The sequence below is a fragment of the Podarcis raffonei genome, chromosome 16, assembly GCF_027172205.1.
Source record: "Podarcis raffonei isolate rPodRaf1 chromosome 16, rPodRaf1.pri, whole genome shotgun sequence".
Classification (NCBI taxonomy): Eukaryota; Metazoa; Chordata; class Lepidosauria; order Squamata; family Lacertidae; genus Podarcis; species Podarcis raffonei.
In genome coordinates, this window is record NC_070617.1 from 23,854,447 (window position 1) to 23,865,589 (window position 11,143).

Here is an 11,143-nt window from a genome sequence, read left to right on the forward strand (position 1 = left end):
TAAGGGTGCCATTCTGTTTTAGTAAAGGTAAAGGGACCCCTGACCATTAGGTCCAGTCGTGGCCGACTTTGGGGTTGTGGTGCTCATCTGGCTTTATTGGCTGAGGAAGCCAGCGTACAGCTTCTGGGTCATGTGGCCAGCATGACTAAGCCACTTCTGGCAAACCAGAGCAGCGCACGGAAACGCCGTTTACCTTCCTCCCGGAGTGGTACCTATTTATCTACTTGCACTTTGAGGTGCTTTTAACTGCTAGGTTGGCAGGAGCAGGAGCAACGGGAGCTCACCCCATCGCAGGGATTCGAACCACCGACCTTCTGATCGGCAAGTCCTAGGCTCTGTGGTTTAACCCACAGCGCCACTCGTGTCCTGCCATTCTATTTTAAGCACGTCCAATCGACGCATGAAGGTAGATCAGAAGCGAAATGGGGCAGGGACACTTAGATGCTCTCTGCCAACACGCTCGGGAGCCGGGAACGGAACCCCCATGCAAAATGGTTGCTGCCCGCATGGAGACACTTACCTGGGAATAAGCCACACGGTGACAAAGTGCAATTTGCACGCAAGTAAGTTTGCAAGGATTGCACTGCCATGTCTCGGATGGAGGCAACAGACATCGCAGGCCTGTGGGGCAAGTGTGTAAATAAGGCATGGGGATCCTGTGGCATGCTCAACTGATGTTATTGGACTCCAACTCTCATCATCCCAAGATGCTGGACTGGAGGGTGTTGGGAGTCTTACCATATATGGAGGACCACAAATTTCACCATTTCTTGTGGGCTAGACACCTGCTTCCTTATCATTACTTTAGCGGCAAATTCACAGCTGTAGGGTCCCTTCATGGGAGACACAGTCACTCCTCCTTCTTTGATTATACAGTGGTACCTCAGGTTACAGACGCTTCAGGTTACAGACTCTGCTAACCCAGAAATAGTACCTTGGGTTAAGAACTTTACCTCAGGATGAGAACAAAAATTGTGCCACGGTGGCAGCAGGAGGCCCCATTAGCTAAAGTGGTGCTTCAGGTTAAGAACAGTTTCAGGTTAAGAACGGACCTCCAGAACAAATTAAGTTCTTAACCCGAGGTACCACTGTACAACCATTTTACAATTATTCGATAATAATAACAACATTGCAACAGTCAATGCAGATCTCCATGCGTTGCCTTTCAGCTAGATCAACTATTTCCTGTGCACGTAGATGGACAAATGATTTGGAGTGCTCCAATCTCACCTTAAAAGTGACCCAGGTGGTGCTTTCTGCAAAGTTCCATTGTACGCAGAATTTGCATGCCATTCTCTTGAGACACAAGCCCCTGGTTTGTTTTTCAGGGTTCCTAAACACCTCCTTGGTGGTGTTCTTCCCACGCCTCTCCTCCAGAAGGACCCTAGGAGCCCACCCTCATTGGCTGGCTCACTTCCTTTCACTCTGATTGGCTCCCATCAGCACAAAGGGGAAGGAGACGACTTCTTAGTGGCTAGAAAACTCCCTTTTTGTGCTGATTGGGTGGTTCTAAGATGCTGGAGGCAAGATCTCTGCTGGGACGCTGCAGCTGCAGAAATAGTAAGGGGTCTTTGACTCCACCCCCCATAAGCCTGGACCACTTCACCAGTGTTCCTCTTCCAGTAAATTGGTGGGAGCTGGCAGAAGGCAGTTTCACATGGGAGCACACTACCCAAAAGGGGATGAGGGTCAAATGGCAAATCACATCAAATGCATCATCTGTATGGTTTTTAAAGAGATTGTAAAATAGAAACACTACTGACAAAATTAGGACTTTGGAGCCCAGTTAATATTTGCCTCCCACACCACAGCCTTGAGAAAAATTGCCCCTCCTGGGACCAATAGCAGCTCGGGTGGGGGGGGGGGAGATTTTTGGTGAGAACACAGTGGGTGGAAAGACTTAAAGCCCCCTCTGTGCCCCATTCCTGAACTTGAACTTTTTAGGCTTATAGAAAAGGCAAGAAGGAGGTGACACGACAGAAATGTATAAAATTACGGAGAAAGTGGATTAAGAAAAAAATTGCTCCTTTTTGCATAAAACTAGAATTCGTGGAAGTCCAACAAAGCTGAATGTTGGGAAAGACAGGACAGAAAAAAAGAAAGGACTTCTTCACACAGTGCATTGTTAATCTGTGGAACTCACTCCCACAGGAGACAGTGACAGCTACCAACTTGAACGGCTTCAAAAAGTGGGTTAGACAAATTCCCGGAAGATAAGGTATTTTGTTTCCCTCTGACCTTTCCCTAGTCAACGTGGTCAACGGTGACGATGAAGTTGTAGCCCGATGCCATAGCAGTAGCCATATACTGCCATTTCAGTGGGTCTACCCTGAGTAGGGCTAACATTGGATGCAGCAACCCTCTATTGCTTTCGCTGCAATCCCTCTGGAAAAGCTTTCCCTCAAAGTTGTTGAGCTTCCTGGAATTCACCACTTAAAACAACAACAACCCACAGGTTTGTTGCAAATGTTGGCTTGACACTTTGCTGACTCACCATAAGCCAAATTTATAAGGGCTGGGGTCTGTCTCTTCCCCTACACACCAGTTCAGCCCCAAATCGTGCATTCCTCCACCTTTTACACAACCCCAGAGGCTCAAGCCAGCATCCCAGCAGAAGCTTCATTGTGTTGCAGCCTCACGGATGGAGCAAGATCAAAGGAACCTCAAGCAACTTCTGTCATTCCACACAGCATGAGAGGCAAGGATTCGGCTGCCCAGCAACCACTGCCCCGCACAGTCCTTCAGCCAGAGGAGACCACCTACAGACAGGGCTCCATTCATTCCCAAAAGGAGGGGAGCCAGTCTCAGGCCTGCCTACATCACTGAAATGCATGCTGCACTCTGCATATAGGGAAAGCATGGCAAAAGACAGGTCCCTTCGAAATCTAGGATTCTATGACAGCTGAAAGGAGGGGAGACCTTCATGATCAAGGTGTCTCCCCTGCCAAGTAAGTAAGGAATAACCTTGGGAAGTGAAAGGATAAGAAAGAGGGATTTATATCTGGATGCTAGGATAGATATGACAAGGAAAGCAGGAAGACACAATGAGAGGTAAAGGAGGCACTGTGGGATTGGTGGAAGTCAATGTTTGTTTTTCTTTTTAGTGTTTATATTATTAACTTGTAAGATATGGAATTTTTGTTTGTTTGTTTTTTTAATGTCGGTTTTTGTGTTTTGTGTATTGTTATTTTTCAATATTTTTCATGTAGCAAAGCTACAGGGAACCAGGCAGAGGGCCTTCTCGGTAGTGGCGCCCGCCCTGTGGAATGCCCTCCCATCAGATGTCAAAGAGATAAACAACTACCTGACATTCAGAAGACATCTGAAGGCAGCCCTGTTCAGGGAAGTTTTTAATGTGTGACATCTTAGTGTATTTTTGGTCTTTGTGGAAGCCGCCCAGAGTGGCTGGGGAAACCCAGCCAGATGGGCGGGGTACAAATAATAAATTGTTGTTGTTGTTGTTGTTGTTGTTGTTATGTCGTGTGGAAAATACTAATAAAATTTATATTTTAAAAAAAAGAAAGGAGAGGAGAGACCTGATGGGGCAGGCCTGCCACAAGCAGAACTATTGGAGTGAGGTTGCCAGACTCTGACCCCTGTGTGCCTTCTCAGTCTGCTGTCCAAGGGCTCAATGAGGACGGGAAACTTCCTAAGTCGCTCTGATACTTTTTTGGGGGTGGGGGAGGGTCTCATAGGGGTCAAGGTGCTTACTGTTAAAAGCCGACACAGCCCCATCTCTTGAGCACACACTTGCCCAGGGACTGGTTCCAGTCCGGGGTTGATGAAGGGGGACGGACGACGACAACTCCCCTATTTCTGACATTCCTGTCACATTCCTCCTCAGCATCACGCCAGCCCCACGGCCACCACCTACCTCCTGGAGTGAGGCCATGCGACACCCTTGTCACTGCCCGCCCCCGGAGCCCATCACAAAAGCCTCTTTATGCCTTGCCTTCCCCCTGTCAATCAGGCCTCTTCTGGTCCTGATGCTGCAGGCTTGCGGGTGGGTGGGTAGCTGGCCAACAACCGCTCACCCCAAAGCAGCTGGAAGGGGTTGTCCCTCGCACTCGTGGAATGTGAACACTCAGCATCAGGGCCGCCCCTGCGGCCAAGATCCCAGCCCGCCAAGAGGGACGGGCGCCAGTGGCCAAGTGGAGTTAATGAGTAGATCTCCCTGATCTTCTGTTCCCTCCCTTCCCTCCCCCCCAAAAAATTGGGCCCACCGCAAGAAGCGCTCTGCGGCTGTCTCGATTCCGCTCTCCAGCTGCAAGACCTCCCTAGACACGGTTCCCATGACGCCTGGGAGGCAGGCTGCCTGGCCTGGGGAGGAACGTCATCTGGCCAGCATTGCCGCTGGCTGAAAGGGATGCTCTCCCTTAAGGCAGGGCTGCCCCTCCCCAAGAAAGAACGTAAGAACCCTGCTGGATCAGGCCAATGGCCCATCTAGTCCAGCATCCTATTCTCACAGTGGCCAAACAGACACCTGTGGGAAACCTGCAAGCAGGATTCAAACACAAGAGTCCACTCCCCCTCCTGCGGTTTTCAGCAACTGATACTCAGAAGCATTGCTGCCTCCGACTGTGGAGGCAGAGGACAGACGTTGTGGCTGGCAGGAGTGCTAGAAACTCAGGTATGTAAGCTAGGCACCAAATGGCTCCTTAAGCCAGGATTGCAGTCGTCAAAACAGAATGCCTAGTTGCCATTTTTGGCCCAGACAGATACAAGTCGTATTTTTCAACAACAACAACAACAACAATTTTATTATTTATACCCCGCCCATCTGGCTGGGTTTTCCCAGCAGCTCTGGGTGGCTTACAAAATATATAAAAACATAATAAAGCATTAAACACTTCCCAATACAGGGCTGCCTTCAGATACCGTCTAAAAGTTGTATACAGTCATACCTTGGGTTACAGCCACTTCAGGTTGCATTTTTTCAGCTTATGGGCTGCCGAAACCCGGAAGTACCAGAATGGGTTACTTCTGGGTTTCGGCGGTCTCGCATGCGCAGAAGTGCTAAATCGTGCTTTGGGCATGCGCAGAAGCACCAAATCGCAACCCGTGCATGCGCAGACGCGGGTTGCGAACGTGAACCAGAGCATCCACTGTAGTTGTTTATCTACTTGACATCTGAAGGGTGTTCCACAGGGAGGACACTACTACCGAGAAGGCCCTCTGCCTGGTTCTCTGTAACTTTGCTTCTTGCAGTGAGGGAACCGCCAGAAGGCCCTTGGAGCTAGACCTCGGTATCTGGGCTGAACGATGGAGGTGGAGACACTCGTTTAGGTAAACTGGACTGCTGCCATTTAGGACTTTAAAAGTCAGCACCAGCACTTTGAATTGTGCTCGGAAACGGACTGAGAGCCAATGAATATCCTTTAGGATCAGTGTTATATGGTCCCAGGGGCCACTGCCAGTCACCAGTCTAGCTGCCGCATTCTGGATTAGTTGTAGTTTCTGGGTCACCTTCAAAGGTAGCCCTATGTAGAGCATTGCAGTAGTTCAAGTGGCAGATAACCAGATCATGTACCACTCTGGTGAGACAGTATGCGGACAGGAAGGGTATCAGCGAGTGAACCAGGTGGAGTTGGTAGACGGCTGCCCTGGACACGAAACTGACCTGCACCTCCATGGACAGCTGTGAGTCCAAAACACGACTTTTTGGCTCCCGAAATGCATTCTGATTGTGCAGATAAAATATCATGGGTAGAATTCTACAGGATGTGTTGCTAGTATGTGGAAACAGTCAAGATCCAAGGATTCCCTGGCATGCACCTGCAGGTGGTGGGGGCGTCAGGTGCCATCCTGGAGCCCGGGCATCTTCACTTGGTCGCAAGTGGCCAGTAGCCAGGTGCAAAATGTGCCTGGCACCTGGGTAATTTCAAACACTGGCTAGTAGCCACTGGAGCAGATAACTTTTGTTCCTAGGATTCGGGGCAGGGGGGAGAGATGACTATTAAAGTGCCTTAAATGTATAGCATGGATATGACCTAAAAGCACATGCATGATGCAGCCTGTGCCATTTTATTTAACTGAAATATTTCTATGTCACCGTTCATTTACAGAGGAAAAAAATGGCACCAAAGCAAGTCACACCATAAATAAATGTAATGCTCAGTAAAAAATCTAACTCATCAGGAAAACCACCAAGGCATTCAGGGGAATGGCTGTAGCTCAGTGGCAGAGAATTTGCTTTGCAGAAGGTCCCAGGATCAATCCCCAGCATCTCCATATAACACTAGGAGGGCTCTCTGAAATCTAGCCTGTCTGAGCTAGACAGACCAATGGTCTGATTCAAATCATGTCAGAGTACAGTGGTACCTCGGGTTAAGTACTTAATTTGTTCCGGAGGTCTGTTCTTAACCTAAAACTGTTCTTAACCTGAAGCACCACTTTAGCTAATGGGGCCTCCTGCTGCCACCGCGCCGCCAGAGCATGATTTCTGTTCTCATCCTGAAGCAAAGTTCTTAACCTGAAGCACTATTTCTGGGTTAGCAGAGTGTGTAACCTGAAGCGGATGTAACCTGAGGTACCACTGTATAACTTAGCAAGGATACACACAACCCATTTATCTGGCCCTGTCAAAGGCGACTATGGGGTGCGGCGCTCATCTCACCTTCAGACTGAGGGAGCCGGTCGGTTTGTCCACAAGACAGCTTTCCGGGTCATGTGGTCAGCATGACTAAACCACTTCTGGTGCAAGGGGACACCGTGATGGAAACCAGAGTGCACGGAAACACCTTTTACCTTCCCGCCACAGCGGTACCTATTTATCTACTTGCACTGGTGTGCTTTCGAACTGCTAGGTAGGCAGGAGTTGGGACAGAGCAACAGGGGCTCACCCTGTCATGGGGATTTGAACTGTCGACCTTCTGATTGGCAAGCCCAAGAGGCTCAGTGGTTTAGATCACAGGGTCCTTTACCTTTACCTAGCAGGGTTTCCACTCTCCCCCTCCATTTGATTGCAGTGTTTACTGAAGGCCAGAGCGGAACCCCCTTGAAACGCAGCAAGCAGAAATCAACATATATGGCTGCAATCAGCTTGGCGGTTCAGAAAATTCCGTAGCCCGACTCCTGCATTGCCATCACAGGCAAGTGATGGCCCAGAGTGAGCCAGGATGCTCCACCCCCAACATTATCAGGGCAATGCCTATAATTAGCTGTGGTCATTCAAAGAGTAGGAAATGCTTCCTTTCCTGCCTCCACATTCTTTTCCCCCTCTCAACCTGGTGCAGCAGACTTAGTAGCAGGAGCCCAGAGCCTTTTATCAGCCTGGGGGCTGCATGCTGGGAATTGAGGGTGGGCAGAGCAACAGGTATAAATGTCTCCCTTTGTACACCAGGTTGGTTTCTAGTGCTACAGACTCTCTGTCTTCCATCCATCCATCCAAGCAAGCAAGCAAGAATCATCATCAGGCTTCAAGGACACAGCCCAGCCAAGCAAAAACACTGGAGGAAAGTGAAAGGCAAGGCTAGGGAGATTCCCAGGGGCCAGATAAAGGGGAACAGAGGGCCACATTTGGTCCCTGGGCCTGAGGTCCCCAATTTCAGTGTTAGAGCCTGCCCAGGCTAGGAACGCCAGTGTGGTATAGTGGTTAGAGTGTTGGACCAAGACCCGGGAGACCAGGGTTCAATCTCCCGCTCTGCCACAGAAATTCACTGAGTGACCTAGGGCCAGTCACTGTCTCACAGCCTAACCTACCTCACAGGGTTGTCGTGGGGAATAAACGAGGAGGGGGAGAACCATGTACCGTATTTTTCACTCTATAAGACGCACCAGACCATAAGATGCACCTAGTTTTTGGAGGAGCTAAACAAGAAAAAAAATATTCTGATTCCCAAAAGCCAGAACAGCAAAAGGGATCACTTTGCAGCGAAAGCAGCAATCCCTCTTGCTGTTCTGGCTTCTGGGATAGCTGCGCAGCGTGCATTCGCTCCATAAGACGCACACAGATTTCCCCTTACTTTTTAGGAGGGAAAAAGTGAGTCTTATAGAGCAAAAAATACGGTATGCTGTCTCAAGCTCCTTGGTGGGATATAAATGTGACAGATAAATAAACAAAGAGCAAATGACACCTGCATTTGGACATGGGCCACCATTCCTTAACTCGCCTTGTTGTTCTCTGTCCATTGATAAAGGTGTCCTTTGCTTTATTTATTGCTAGCCAATGTTGCTAGCAAAATCTTTGGAAGGGCCCTTTCACCAAGACTTGCTACCCCAAAATACGTGTCACAAATAAGGATGGCAGAGAAATTTGATCCGGTTCGCGTTTTGATGCAAGCCTACATAGCTTGTACTTCCCAAGCCAATGTGGGAACCAAAACTACAGCTACCCTTTGCCATTTATACCTAAATTCAGTAGCTAGATTAGTCATTACCCTGCAAGACCTGCAATATAGATTAGGAGTACTCTAAAACTATATTCAAAATGGGGGTGGGGAGGTCCTATCATTTCACCATTCCTTAATTTCCTTCACTGCAAGTATAAAAGTTATGATAACTTTTATATGGTTATTAAAACATGCCTTCAGAACTAGCCCTAACTTCAGAGCTGACAAAGCACAATTAACTTATGGAATTCACTGCCACCAGAACCATTCATGGCTAGCCGCCTAGGTGGTTTCCAAAAGCTGGTGCAAATTCACATAGTGTGAACACATCCATTACTCTCTCCATCCTGGCTGGTTGGTATATCATAGAATTGCAGAGGTGGAAGGGGCTACGAGGGTCATCTAGTCCAACCCCCTTGCAATGCTGGAATCCTTTGCGTGACGTGGGGCTTGAACCCACAACCCGGAGATTAAGATTCTCATACTCTGCTGATGGAGTTGAGCTTGCTTTTCTCTTCCTCCCTGCCCAGCCTTTTCTGAGTGTGCCCTGTTGTTTCTCATTTCATTTTTATTTCTTATGCTATTTGTTCCCTTTATTCGCTGTCCTTCATCCGCCAGGGTGGCAACAACAGCTAAGACAATAAATATCAGTGAGGGAGGGTTGCAGTTCAATGGCAAAGCGGCCGCTTTGCATGCAGGTCCCACATTCATTCGCCAGCTCTGTCTGCACATGTAGCAAGGAAAATATTCCCTGACTGAAACCCTGGAGAGCTGCTGCCTGTCAGTGTGACCATCACTGATCTACAAGGGCCAATGACCCGCCTTGGTATTGAGGCAGCTTCTTGTATGTTTTGTTCATTAGCCACTCTGGAAACCTTTCTGAGGAAATAACATGACTGTGTGGCACAATGGCTAGAGCATCAGACGAGGACCCGGGAGAGACCAGTGTTCCAATACGCACTTGACAAGGAAGCTCACTGGGTCTCCTTGGGCCAGTCACTGCCTCTCAGCCTAACCAACCTCACAGGGCTATTGTGGAGGGTTACATAAAGCTGGGAAGGGGCATGCACACCACCATAGGTGCCAACTCCCTGGGACCCTGGGTGCCCGAGCAACCACAAAATTCCCCACAAATTTTGGTGCCAGGGCCATGCACATTGCATGACGCCCACGGCCCCAGGCACCTAGTTACAGAGCCAAGCCAGCACTCCTGCACAACACTTTGAGCTCCTTGGAGGAAAAGTTGAACCTATGAATGCCATAAATAAAATGGAGCTCCCCTGTGTAGGAGCAGTCTATCTGCAAAGAGATAAAGCAACAGGGCTTGCGAGCTTCCCAGAGGCATCTGTCTGCCGGAAAAGAAGGATGAATTAGATGGGCCTAGCCCAAGGAGCTCTGGGCATTAAAAGGCACAATCCGCATTAAACCCCCCGGAGTAACCACACGCCTTACCTCCGATTGGCGTACTGGAGCCCAGCGCGGTTCCAGGTGCAGCTGACCGGCGCCGGGAGCAAGCAGCAAAGCCACAGCGCAGCTCGGAGGCAGACCGGCCAGCGCCGCCGCCTTCTCCCGGCAGTCTCCATAAGGAGCCGCGGGGCAGCTGGAGAGCCGGCCAGTCCCCCTCCAGGCAACCGTGTTTCTGATGGCGGTGAGAAGGGATGGAAAACCTCCCGAGCGAGCCGTGCGTCCTCCCCGACGCGCAAAAGGCTCCCCGGCTTAAGGAGCCCTCATTGAGACGCCCAGCCAAGGCAACCGCGGGAGAGGAAAAGTCCTCCGCTTGGCAAAGGAGAGCGAGAGAGAGCGAGAGAGAGAGAGAGAGAGAGAGAGAGAGAGAGTATGGGTGGCTCCGTGCCAAGCACAGCCGGAATAAATCCAGGGGTTTCAGCCAGAACAGAGCGAGGAGGGGAAAGAGCTCAGCTGCGCGCTGCTGCTGCTTACAAGCTGCAAACCCCAAATAAATAGGAGAAGAAATGAGATCTATCTTTTAAAAAAGAGAAAAGAAAAGCACGGGAGGAGAAAATGGCATTCAACTCCTTTCTCTCCGCATCCAGCTAGGCTGCAGGAGGGCGCTGATCAGCTGCTGCGCGCGCGTGCAAAAGCGTGCAGGCTGCGCCGGATAGATCAAAAGAGCGCAAAAGTAGCAAAGGCGCCTCCTCTTTCCTCCTCCTTCCCCCACAATCTGGAGGGCCCCGGCCGTGGGGAAGGGTAGCCTTCCAGGGGCTGGATTTCCAGCAGAGGGGTGGGGGAGAACTTTGTCTAGCCTGAAACTCTTAACCCTTCCCACTTTTGGTTCAAGGTGCCTCTGTCTTATTTGCAAAATATCTTATTTGCAAAATATGTTGCATATCCAATGCAACATTTATCTATACATTTCACCTGCAGATCCCTCCCCTTTTCTCAAGCCCCCCCCCCCACCTTCGACTAGATTAAGGAAACCAGAGAGAGAGAGGCCGAGGCTTTTGCAAAGGGTCCCTTCCCTCCTCATTTGCCCCCTCCCCCTGCTCAGTCTTTCATGTTCAAACCCTGGAAAAGTTTCCCTATTCACTCTTGGCCTTGTTAAGCAGAAAAAGAAAGGACTTAGGGGGTGGGGTGGATGTGTTGAGATCACACACACACACACACACACACACACACAAGACCGGCTTTTTTTCAGGAAGCCAGCGTCTCTCCTCTCTCCCCTACCTCCTGTTGCCAAGGAGTTGCACCTCAAAGGAGGCCTTGACAAAGCAGGGGGGGGCAGATTCGGCATGTCATGAAGGGCAATTGTGTGGCACCCCAAATCTGCCCCCTTTGTGTGGGAAACACAGCGAGCT

At 49.8% G+C, this 11,143-nt stretch overlaps 1 protein-coding gene across 5 annotated transcripts in view; it reads right to left on the bottom strand.

Moving 5' to 3' along the window:
• The window catches only part of LOC128403545 (EMI domain-containing protein 1-like), a 70,494-nt gene extending 59,782 nt beyond the window's left edge, over positions 1 to 10,712 (bottom strand). For 2 of the 5 annotated variants that reach the window (XM_053368397.1, XM_053368401.1), the window contains exon 1: positions 9,783 to 10,712. In XM_053368397.1, the coding sequence (XP_053224372.1) occupies positions 9,783 to 9,913 (131 nt within the window). In that variant the 5' untranslated portion in view covers positions 9,914 to 10,712. The remainder of the gene's footprint in view (positions 1 to 9,782) is intronic. The other 3 variants (XM_053368400.1, XM_053368396.1, XM_053368398.1) reach the window with 2 other exon arrangements.
• Positions 10,713 to 11,143: the final 431 nt, after the last annotated feature.